Source organism: Takifugu rubripes, chromosome 15 (genome assembly GCF_901000725.2).
Source record: "Takifugu rubripes chromosome 15, fTakRub1.2, whole genome shotgun sequence".
Lineage (NCBI taxonomy): Eukaryota > Metazoa > Chordata > Actinopteri > Tetraodontiformes > Tetraodontidae > Takifugu > Takifugu rubripes.
This window is the reverse complement of record NC_042299.1, coordinates 1081264-1094031: the sequence shown is the minus strand read 5'-3', so window position 1 is coordinate 1094031 and position 12768 is coordinate 1081264. Positions and strand designations below refer to the sequence as shown.

The following is a 12768-nucleotide window of genomic DNA, read 5'->3' as shown; positions in this document are numbered from 1 at the left end:
GGTAAAACATACCGCTACCATAGCTTAAAACATGCATGCTAGCGCGTATTTAGCAATTTTGCAAAAGCCGGCAAGTCGAACAACCAACAACAATGTTTCCAAAATTAAAATTTTGGTATTTTTCGTATTTTGTTATTAAACCCCGGAGGGCTGAAGCAGGACCGCTGTTAAAAATGTATCAGTCCGCGCTTCCAGTTCTGGTGCAACGTCCAGTTCTAAATGTATGAATCCGCGTATTGACCTTTCAACGTCCCATCAGTAAATGGAGAGATTTGGATATAGTCCACCTGAGGTGGTGTTTTTAGAGCTGTTCTTAACAACTTTCTCTTTGCCTGATAAGAGGTCCAAACATTATTTCACTTCCCTATAAAATACTCTAAAATTTGCCATTCAAGATCAGATACCACCAGGTATAATTCATCCTCTAAATTTTCACAATTTCTTATTCTGTCAGGCTGTTTTTAAACCTTTGGCAACATCAAATAAAGTACTCAACTGGTATTATGTCAGGCTGGTTTACATCCCATTAAAGAAGCCAGCAGAAATAAAGCACAACAGTTACACAGACTACGCACAATAATATAGAGGAAATAAAAAACAGTACTGAGATGGGTTTGTGTCACTTTAGTAAAATCAAAGCATTTTTCTTTATGTGCCAGCAATGAACACAATCTAAGAAGTCTTTGAAACTAAACATATGGAGCTCCTATAGAACAAACTAAAGATTTGTTGTTATTAAGATAAAGAAATGCAACATTTCCCCCAGAGAAACGATGGGGATGGAAAAAGCCCTGGCTGTGTGTGTGCATCACAGCAGGCGTGGGTTCTCCTCTCTGGAGTCATGCGGGGCTCCTTTGAAGGGCAGATGAGGAGGTTGGTTACAGATTCCCCTCAGAAAGATGATTACGGTGCCAAAGGTCATCACCGGGGTAACCAGGAAGAGGCAGAGTGGGTCTACTGTACGAGCGATGCCGCTCCAGTTATCCTTCTGCTGTCAGGACCAGACATTTACGCCACTTTTGATCTTTTTAAATCAGACTTTGGGTTGAGGACTCTGTTTGAACCCTCTGAGCTCATTGTGGTCGTTCTTGTTGCGCATGTGTTTAATGATGTGGTGGCTCCATCCACAGCCGGCTTGATCTCTGGTACAGCTGATGGCTCCTCCCTCTTCTTGTGGTTTCACAGCTCCACACAGACACCAAAGCTCAGAACTCAAATGAAGCTACTGATGCTTCTATATCTCATGTGTTTAAATGTTTCTGGAAACGTCCTGGCAGCGTGTGTGACTCGGGTCACCAGTCCGTGTCTCCCAGACTGTTTCTCAAACATCAGCTCACTGCGGGACTTCACACTGTCGTACTCCTCAGCCGAGGCAATGGAGCCCACTGAGCTGGATCGCCGCGGTAACGCTCCATCCCAGTACGGCTCTGCCTCAGCAGGGCGGGACATGCGCAAGATGAGGGGTAATCGCTGGAGGAAGAGCTGGCAGAAAAAGAAAACAGGATTTGGAACACTGATACTGATGTGTGTATGTGTGTGTGTGTTATAGTGGAAAAACCACATGTTCATATATCCTCTGTCATATGTTATTAAGTCACATGTTCATATATCCTCTTTCATATGTTATTAAGTCATATGTTCATATATCCTCTTTCATATGTTATTAAGTCATATGTTCATATATCCTCTTTCATATGTTATTAAGTCACATGTTCATATATCCTCTTTCATATGTTATTAAGTCACATGTTCATATATCCTCTTTCATATGTTATTAAGTCACATGTTCATATATCCGCTTTCATATGTTATTAAGTCACATGTTCATATATCCTCTTTCATATGTTATTAAGTCATATGTTCATATATCCTCTTTCATATGTTATTCAGTCATAGGTTCATATATCCTCTTTCATATGTTATTAAGTCACATGTTCATATATCCTCTTTCATGTTATTCAGTCACATGTTCATATATCCTGATGTTCATCTGTTCAACAAAGGGACAACAGGATGTGTGTGTCTTACCTGTTTGGTCCACTCAGACATGACGTGCGTGCTCGGCGTCCTGAAGTGGAGGTTGAGGACGACCACACAGTTCAGCACCACCACCGTCACCACCACCATGATGAACATCAAATATCTTCAACACACAAACACACTCAGATGTTTTCCATTTTTTAAATCTCAGCCGGTTGTCACCTGGTTCTGCAGCCCTAATGTATATATAGTTTGGAGAAGCAGAATATATCTGATTCAGAGTTAAAGTGATGTGGAGTAAATGGTGCGTTTACCTACTTCACAATAAGAGGAACGGACGTGGATGTTTCTGGAGCCTTTGAGAGATCAAGAGTAGGAAGACAGACTGAGCGAGCAGCACCGAGATGGACAGTGTCATCTTCTCACCACCTACACACACAAACACACACATTTTTATTATCCTTTTTAAAATATATTCAAAAATCTGTTGGGGAGCTAATTAATGTTTCTCGATTAATGGCGGCCTCTCAGCTCCGCCCACTACCGATGTTTGCTGCTTTATTAGCTGTGTTGTCCCGTGCTGACGTGATATTCAGCTATAATGTCTGATTCTTTGGGTGCTGTTGAAGGTTAACTCAGTTCATGTAGTTGTGATTCTGAAAAGGTCCCAGACTGTTAATCTGCCTGACGCTGGCTTCAGTACGTTCTGTGACTCTGCACTGACTGTCTGCGGGCAGGTAGTAGACCAGCGAGGCCAGGAAGGAGATGAGCACGCAGGGGATGATGATGTTGACCACGTAGAAGAGAGGTTTGTGTCTGATGACCAGGTAGAAGGTGATGTCCTGATGCTTGTTGCTCTCCATGGGAATGTGTTTGTAGGTGTTTCTCTTGGCGGGTCGGTGGATGATCTCCCACTCACCATTCTCTGTTGGTCAAAGCCAGAGTTCAGACACAAGTGATGAAGTTATGACTGTCAGTCTGGTTGGAGCTGCAGCCAGTCTGAAGGCTCAGGCTCTGGGGAAAACCACTTCTCTGCATGTATCAACAGCATCCAGTACACTGAAAGTCCCCAACAAGCTCCAGGACTGTATGCAGTAAAAAATAAAAATGAATGGAAATTAATCTTTACTTGGTTACCTGTAAAGATTGCAGGATCAATAATGATCCATTCAACCGTCCACTTGGTTTCAATGACTATGTCTTCCTTCAGGAGCAACCTGATCTCTTTGGCATTGTACGTTAGAGAGCTGCAAGGCAACATGGGAAATGCAGTTCAGAATTTAAAAAGCCTGTTTTCCTACTGGGAGAGTTTAGCTGCACCGTGCATTTTATTTTTGCACCTTTTTCTCCTCTCATATGTGTTTAGATTCTATAAAATCTTGACCCAGCTCAGTTTAAACCATCATGTCAGAGTTTGTCTGCGTTTCAAACAACAATGAAAAATCCTGCCCGTGCATACGTGAATTTGAGCGTGCAGTCCTGCCAGTCAAAGGGGAAATATTTGACGCTGATGGAGCAGGACGATCTGAAGATGGCGGGTGGTGACCAGTAGCAGAGACCTGTTGAATCTCTGCACAAAGGTGGACCTAATTGGACCTAAGCCCAGAATAAGTGCAAATATTCCCAACGCAAATGCAACCAAAATACAGCAAATTATGCTTCATTTCATTGATGAGTTGTCTTAAATTATAAAGTAACAATTTGGAGCAAAGGTTTTAGAGGTCTGGTTTGTGTCCTTTCATCGGTTGTTGATGGAGAAATATTGGTGAATTGCTGGCCTATTCTAACGCATCACAAATGATTTCATTATCATTTGAACACTGGACAAGTGTGTTCAAAAGAAGGAAAAGTTTCTTGGAATCATTAGATAAACTCAGGGCTGTGATATAAAACCTTAGCTGCATTTTTTGGACACATTTCCTGATGCATCAGTGATTTTAAAGATAAAGAGCGTATCATAAAAACATGTCATGTATGTTCTAAACCATCTTTCCTCTAGTTCTCAGTAGCTTAAACAGCAAAAGATATCGATGAGATTAAACACATGTAAACTCACCGCTCACCTCTAGCATAAATTTAGATTATTCCGGATTATTATTCTACGAATAGTTTAAATAAAAGTTCACAGCTGGAGCTCCCGTAAATGAGGAATTACATGTTCAAACGAAATATTGGGCAAAGATAAATGGTCTTGTTCTGGAATCAGAGGCACAAAAGAGTGTCAGAGAGCCATGGTTTAATGTTGCCCCAGAACCTGCCACGTGTGTGTTTAGTGGATCCAGAGAGTTGAAATGGAACCTTCTGAACTTCAGTCAAGGTTTTAGATAAAGTCTGTGTTTGAATCACGGTTTCAGTCCAGGCGTCAGGTTACATAGGACAGGAGCAGCGGGCCGTTCAGCCTGCCACCACTAGGGGGCTTCCAGGAGGCGTCTCCATGCACCAGCGCACTGTTGCTCCTCTGTTTCAAGCTGATCCCAAACGCTCTCCCCCCACAGACGGCCAGGGAGCGAGGAGCCGTGGTGGTCAGGGAGCCCTGGGTGGAGCAGGACGACCACGGGAAGGTCAAGTACGCCATCATTCAAACGGTACGTCAGGAGGAACACACATCAAAGTGGAAATGTGTGTTGGACACACATCTGTGTGTTTTCCGCAGTATGGGGACACAACGCACACCCTCATCGAGTACCTCGGCCCCTACACAGGCCTTTTCCTGCCAGGCTACAAAGAGCCTCTGTACAAGGATCCTCTGTTAGCAAAACTGTGAGTCACATCCAAGGATTAGAGCTAACTGGCTGCAGCTCTTTTCTCTGTGGGCTAACCCAAGATGACCCTTCCTCTCTCTCCGGTAGGCCCCCCGCAGGCCTGCGCTTTATCGATCACATTGTGGGAAATCAGCCAGATGATCAAATGGTGCCCGTCACAGACTGGTGAGCGCACGTCCTCCATGAGGGTCAAAGGTCGTCCCCTGCTCAGCTGCTGGTGTTTACTGCTAACGTTCTCAGAGCCATGTTAGACATCCTTGGACATCTGATGCCACAAGACCTCTTTACACTGAAACTACGTTTCATGACTTTTATTTTGACTCTTTCATTTCAAAACCAATGGAGTGAAATAAATGGGTTCAATCAACACCTCACCATCAGACAGGACCACATCAAGGCCAACGCGCTTGTTTTTAGTGTCACATTTAAGCCTCGAAGCAGAAAATAAGGTTGTCCTCACACTCTTTTCCCCCTCAAATTCCAGGTATCAGAAATGTTTGCTGTTCCATCGGTTCTGGTCCATAGACGATAAACAGATCTACACGGATTACAGTTCGCTGAGATCCATCGTCGTGGCTAATTATGAAGAGACCATCAAGATGCCCATCAATGAGCCGGCCGTGGGGAAAAGGATCTCACAAATCCAGGTGAGTTTCTTCCTTTTGGAACTGCTTGATTTTCAACTCTACACAAGAGCAATATGTGGACCAGCGTCCCGCCTGGTTTCAGCTGTCCTGTGTCTCTGTCCTCACAGGAATACGTGGACTATAACGGAGGACCGGGCGTGCAGCACATCGCCCTCAACACCTCGAACATCATTGAAGCTGTGAGGCTCCTGATACAGATGCTTCCCTCTCAAATCTGCAAGTGAAGACAAGCATGCTGCCTTTTATCTTTGAGCCAGATAGTGAACCTGCGTGCCCGAGGGATGGACTTCCTTTCAGCACCTGACACCTACTACGACGACCTGCGGCAGAAGCTCAAAACGGCAAAGATCAAGGTGGAGGAGGACCTCGATGTTCTACAGGTGAGCACATGTGGGGAGAGAGTAAAGGTTCCACTCTTTTCACTCGTCTACCCGCCTGTAAACCTTCTCTTTCTTTTCAGAAACTGAGAATCTTGGTTGATTTTGATGACAAGGGCTACCTCCTTCAAATCTTCACCAAACCCATGCAGGACAGGCCAACCCTCTTTCTGGAGGTCATCCAGCGGAAAAACCATTTTGTAAGTGGTTCTGAGGATAATCACTGTGCACGTGCGATGGGATATATCAGGCTCTGGTCATATTTCTTGCCTTGAACCCCTTTAAGAAGTTGGGCCAGGACACCTGGTCACCCAGTGTGAGCAGAATAAAAGTCACCCACTTGGAAAAGGCCCGTAAATCTGTCACAGGTACAGATTAAAAGGCTACACCGGGAGGGGGATCTTTGGATCAGGCCCTGTGGCACTCCACTTATACCCCCATCCTTCCTGTCAGAACAGGCATGTTGTCAATCTCCAGTCTTTCACGACATGAAAGTTAGAAAGCAATGCTGGAGCTCAGTGAAGCATCTGTCAGAGCCCTTTGAACGTAGCTCCTTCTGTGAGAAGAGGAGGGTTCTTGGTTCAAGTCCCATTGCAGACAAAACATGGAAGGTGTTCTGGTCGTAGAGCCAGTATACCTTCAGAGAACTGCCCAGGTACCCTTGAGCAAGGCACCGAACCCACAAATGCACACGTAGGGCCCTGCGATGAGCTGGCGACTGACCAAGGGGGGGACCTGCCTTCACCCAAGGGGGGACCTGCCTTAACCCAAGGGGGGGACCGGCCTTCACCCAAGGGGGGACCTGCCTTCACCTAAGGGGGGACCTGCCTTCACCCAAGGGGGGGACCTGCCTTCACCCAAGGGGGGACCTGCCTTCACCTAAGGGGGGGACCTGCCTTCACCTAAGGGGGGACCTGCTTTCACCTAAGGGGGGGACCTGCCTTCACACATACATGCTCCCTCCCCGTGACCCCGAAAGGACTAAAGTGGGGAAGAAGATGAGACCAAATGGTTCATTTTCTGACCATTTTCACTTTTTGATCTGTGTATAATTTCACAAGTTTTGAGGAAATTTTCCACCAGGTTTCAGATTTGAATCCCAGATTTTAGAATTGCATTCAAACTGTCTGAAATGTTTATGTTCACATTAAGATAAATCAGATTAAACCCATTTGTCAAGCCTGCTCTAAATACTCATCTCAGAATGGACTAGAATAGACTGTGAATACAAGAGGCTGCTTTATTTCCTATTTGTGTGTTTGTGGCTGTTCTAGGGCTTTGGAGCTGGAAACTTCAAGTCCCTCTTTGAGGCCATTGAGAAGGACCAAGATGCTAGGGGAAACCTCACAGTGCTGACACACCAAGGGCAGACCAAAGGCTTCCAGTGATCCCCCTACGGCTGCTGAACCTTACGTAGATTGTTATATATGGCCACATATTTCAGATGCAGTCAGCAGCTTCCCGCAGACCCATTCTGCATATGGAGTGTCGACTATCTATCTCTGTGCTCCCAGATATACTCTGAGGTGTCTGCTGATTTTATGCTGCCCAGCTAAATAAAGTTATGCTTGTTCATGTGGGTAGCCATGTGTGTTTGGGACAGTTGAAATGTATGCTTACATTGTTGCCAGGAGACAGCTGAGGAGGCTAAATGTGAAACTCAGCATGCTGTGATCAACTGGACTCAGACAAATATTTAAGCCAGCCGCTCTACCACCCTCATGCCCAGTGATGACAGGAGTGAAGGAGTTTGAAGTTGGCTTGAAGTGAGGGATGTTGAAAAAAGCCAGGTTTTCTGATCTACCAAGTAAATAACCCATTCACCTAGGTTCACACTTGCCTTGGTAAAAACCAGTTTCTGCCTGGGACGACAGGAAACCCGGCTAGTTTGGACCGGGTTATGGCACACCCTGTTTAGACACCATTGCCAGAATGGTTCCCTCAGCCTTGAGTCTCTGGTCTAGGTCTGCATCCATCACATGGGAAAAAGTCTCAATCCACCAGAAGTGTTTCCTAAGGAAATCTGGGTCTGGGTGAGGCCTTGATGACAGGTGAACCTGGAAGAATGCCCCCACTGTGGAACGGTTGAGCGGACAGATTTAGGGACAAAAAGCCACTGGAGTAGAGTTGTTGGTTGCACCTCCAAAACCTTCTTGTCCATTTTCCAGGAAGCACCTCCTCAATGCAGTAGTGAGGCAGGATGGAACCAGGTTCTGAGCTGGAAAGGTCCGGGAAAACCGGCAAGACAGGACACCCGGCTTGATGTTACTGGAACCTGGGCAGTACATGAGAGAGAATTTAAAACAGGCTAGAAAGAGCACCCACCGAGCTTGCTGGAGGTTTACCCACTTAGTGTTCCTAAGGTAAGACGGGTCCTTGTGGTTGGTCCACACCACTAATGGCTAGATGGACCCCTCCAGCAAGAGTCTCCTGCAAAGCTATGACAACCACGAGTAAGTCTATATTCCCCACATTGTAGTTTACCTTCAACGTAGCCTGTAGAAGATGTATCTCTGTAGAAGATGCAGAGATGGAGCTTTTGGTAGTCATGCGGTGAGAGAAAAGCATCTTGTCCACAAAACTGGCGACCGGGATCCGGGTGTGAAAGGATGGGGAGCGGAGCTAAACCGTGTCCTCATCGGACCACTGGAAAGTGAAGAACCAAAAAGGGCAGTCTTGGAAAGGGGCAACAGTCCAAGTTAATCCAGAGGTGCGATCCTTTGAGGACATTCTTATCCTGCGGGAAGTCTAGTCAGCGAAGTGATGCTAGTCTCTTTAAGTGAAGGTAGGGGGGAGTAGTGACCTCAAGAGGGATAAACAGGTGGATTCATCTGGATGAATCCTTTACAACTTTAACAAGGAGCGAAAAAAAATCAGAGCAGGACATTTTATTTCAAAATAATTTATTTGCATATAATTGGAATGAAGACAGGTTCATATATCTGTGATGGCACTGGTCAGATTCCATATAGAAACATTCAGTCTATACAGAAACCACTTTCAAACCTGAACAAAATGGATAAATATATTAGTAAATAAATATATTAGTGACGTGTCACTATAATGAAATGTTCTATCATATATAAAATACAACACTATTTCTTTTCTGGTTTTGTTGTTCCTTTTTGTACGCAAAGTATTCAAAAATATACTGACAAGTCCCTTTAAATTCTAAAAGGGACCTTTGTTTTTATTTACTCTGAGCAAAGGCAGTTTTAGCTCATTATTGTTGCCAGACTTGCATCCACCAGATAAAAAAGGCACAAAGGGGAAGATCCTGAAGAGGATTAGACCACACCAGCTAAACCCTGGCATCAAGAATCCCATGCTGCTGGTTTGGGGCTGATTTTAAATTTGTAAACTGAATTTTGCCAAAGTGCTGCACGTTATTCAGTCAATTCCAACCCCGGCGTCACAGTCGAGCCTGTTGGGGGTCCAAGCGTGGGTCACAGAGACGGATGCACAGATGGAGAACCTGGGGCTGGAGAACCTCATGCTGGCACATTTCTAATGAGGGTCAGAACTGCAGCAGAACAAAGATGCCAAATGTTTCTGAGCTACGGTGAAGGGAAAGCAGAGGTCAACCGGGGTCAACCGGGGTCAACAGGCATGTTCTTGTGTTCCGGGTAAGTGGGTTTAGCTGCACGCCCCTTTGGCAGACGGATCAGCGCAGGCTCCTGATTGTCAACATTATTTTTTAACAAATAAGGCACATAAAAGCTTTAGTAAGTGCTACCAGAATTACCCACGATTCTTTCCCCCATCGACACCTGACGCAGGGATGCACCGATCAGATATCTCTAAAACTGGCCTGATGGATCAGCTGTCACTCTGGTCCTGGTACTGCTGTCCTAGAGAAGGAGCTTAGTTTATGACCAACAGTGGAGAAGAACCCAACCAAACTGTGAGCATTTTTGCAACACTCTTATCTACTAATAACAAAACAGCTCATTTTATTTGACAGAGCTGCTGAATGTCTCAATCAGGCTTAATGTTAGCTTATGCATGATTATTGATACCTTCACTGAATTAAGTGTGTTTCCTTTAAAAGTCTTTGTCCAATGTCTCCTGGCAGGCAGCACCATTGCTGACCCACACAGGAAGTCACACAAACCAAAACTAGAACTAGAACGTCCCGAACGCTCAAGCACCGAGTTTATTCATTGAGGTTTTGGAGTAATTAGCACAGAAGCGGCCAGATCGGTGCATCTCTAATCTGAAGTCGGACTGCGTTCACACTTCAAAAAGTCCTTCTGTTAAGAGAGGGTTGCTCACATTATCATTTAGAGGAGAGGGAAACTCACCTAATTGGGGGGGGTTAAGTACTTTAAGGTTTTTTTAAATATCTCTGAGCAGTTCTGGTTTCAGGTGGATCTAAAGTGGTCTGACTGGATGAAATCACATGGACCATCATGAAGGCAGTTTCACATTGGCTTCTGTGTCTGTCAATAAGAATAAGTGTCCTGTTTTCCAGTGCTCGGTTGTTCCTGCAACAGCTGTCACACAGCCGAACAGCAAACCATAATAGTCAAATCCAACCATCGAAGGCAGACTGAGGGGGGCTGCAGGCTCTCTAAAATGGCTCCATTCCACTTTAGTCATTATCTTTTTCTCCTTTATCACTGTCTTTCAGGGAGGATTAGCAGCACTGAGGTCTGAGCGCGAGACGCAACCACCGGAGAGAAACGACAACCAAGAGAAAATAGCTTGTAATGACGACGAGGGAGTTCAGTCAAACTGGTTCACCTTAAAAGGGTTAAAGGTTTAACAAAAGAAAACGATCTGACACACACGATGAGAACAGCTGCCATTAGTGAAATGATGAGAACAAGGCCCGCGCTAGAATCCTTGTCGTTTGAGGGGTCAAAGGTCAATCTTTCTCTCCATTTAGACTCTCTGCTGAGTTAATGGGAGCTACATGATTGAGACCAGAAGGGTTCATATCCTCACTACAGCAGTACCTTTAAAGAGCCTCCTCGTGAGGCCGTGTAAGAAATGTGAGGTAGGATGGAGAGAAGAGCTTTTCCTCGAGAAACTGAACTAGGAGGAGGAAGAGGAAGACCACTAGGGTGGAGGAAGGTACCTCAAATCGAGGCTTTCGCAGCGAGCTGAAGAAATTTGACCAATCCCAGCGACTTCTGTGAGATTCTGCTAATCTGAGATGGAGTCTTCTACCAATGCACAACAACCCCCCCACCAAACTGGGTCAAACCCAGCGTCACCATCATGTGTTCAATTTGGTTTGGTTTTAGTGTCGTGGGATAGAAAGAGCTCCTATCGCTCGTCTTATTCACAGTCCTTCGTTAAGCTGCCACAAAGCCGAATATTCTTGGGCACCAGGGTCACAAGAAGCCTCCGAAAGGGTGGATTCTGTCTCAGTTCCTGGAGACTGCTCACCAAGGATCATGTGTTCGGTGTCCCTAAGGAGCAGGAAACCTGTGGATTCATGCTCGTTACTGAACCCCCCTAATGAATCACAAGGGCACGAAGTCTTGTCCCCAACAACTCATGAAAACAATCTATGCTGAATGACTTAGTCACAGTAATTGTGCTTTGATCACAAGGAGCTACATTTGACGTGAAGATGAAGGAGGCGTGTCTGGCAGCGTGGTGGAAGGCTTGAGGAGGCGTTTCCATCCTGGCTCCTGAGTAGCAGCGCGATACAATGGGAGACGGCCAATGTTCACACACCAGATTCTTCTTCTGATCCTGTGCACACAAGAAACCACGTTAGCGTCCAGCTGGATCAGCAAAACACACTGAGACACACACTCAGACACACACACACACACACACACTCAGACACACACTGAGACACACTGAGACACACACTGAGACACACACTGAGACACACTGAGACACACTGAGACACACACTGAGACACACTGAGACACACACACTGAGACACACTGAGACACACACTGAGACACACACTCAGACACACTGAGACACACTGAGACACACACTGAGACACACACTGAGACACACACTGAGACACACTGAGACACACACTGAGACACACACTGAGACACACTGAGACACACACACTGAGACACACTGAGACACACACTGAGACACACACTGAGACACACACTCAGACACACACTCAGACACACACACTGAGACACACACTGACACACACACTGACACACACACACTGAGACACACACTGAGACACATACTGAGACACACACTGAGACACACACTGAGACACACACTGAGACACACACTGAGACACACACACTGAGACACACACTGAGACACACACACTGAGACACACACTGAGACACACACTGACACACACACTGAGACACACACTGAGACACACTGAGACACACACACTGAGACACACACTGAGACACACTGAGACACACACTGAGACACACTGAGACACACACAGAGACACACACACTGACACACACACTGACACACACACACACTGAGACACACACTGAGACACACACTGACACACACACTGAGACACACACACACACACTGAGACACACACTGAGACACACACACTGACACACACACACACTGAGACACACACACTGACACACACACGCACACACACACATTCGATTCCTAATCAGTGGGGCCGAAGAGCACATTTGTTATTATTAATTATTATTACTATTATTGTTGTTAACAACAACAACAACCATATCATGATACTATTATCATCAACATCATTATTATTAGTAGTTGTATTATAATAGTAACAATTATTGTTATTGCTATTATTATTATTAGTGGTAGTAGTAGTAGTAGTAGTATTACTATTACAATTAGCATAATTACTATTATAAATATTATTATCATAATTACTGTTTTAGTATATTATTATTGTTATTGCAATTATTATTATTTTTAGTAGTATTATAATAATAATAATAATTGTGATTATTATTAGTTGTTGTTTTTACTATTATAATCATCATCATTATTATCAATATTACTATTATTATTAAAAAAGTAATAGTACTACTAGTAATAATAATA

General features: G+C 44.8%; 2 protein-coding genes and 1 pseudogene across 2 annotated transcripts in view; 1 reads left to right on the top strand and 2 right to left on the bottom strand.

Moving 5' to 3' along the window:
- Nucleotides 1–847: 847 nt before the first annotated feature.
- Nucleotides 848–4052, bottom strand: LOC115252717 (acetylcholine receptor subunit delta-like; annotated as a pseudogene).
- Nucleotides 4053–4165: 113 nt separating this feature from the next.
- LOC115252716 (4-hydroxyphenylpyruvate dioxygenase-like) lies at nt 4166–7341 on the top strand. Its single transcript, XM_029848630.1, has 9 exons — nt 4166–4198; nt 4356–4565; nt 4634–4740; nt 4830–4907; nt 5227–5389; nt 5497–5568; nt 5647–5769; nt 5850–5966; nt 7041–7341. The coding sequence occupies exons 1-9, from the start codon at nt 4166–4168 to the stop codon at nt 7152–7154; spliced, it is 1017 nt and encodes a 338-aa protein (XP_029704490.1). The 3' UTR covers nt 7155–7341.
- Nucleotides 7342–8652: 1311 nt separating this feature from the next.
- Nucleotides 8653–12768, bottom strand: part of LOC115252683 (E3 ubiquitin-protein ligase RNF43) — a 55260-nt gene continuing 51144 nt past the window's right edge. Inside the window, exon 9 of the mRNA XM_029848546.1 lies at nt 8653–11475. Within this exon, the coding sequence (XP_029704406.1) occupies nt 11450–11475 (26 nt within the window). The 3' untranslated portion in view covers nt 8653–11449. The remainder of the gene's footprint in view (nt 11476–12768) is intronic.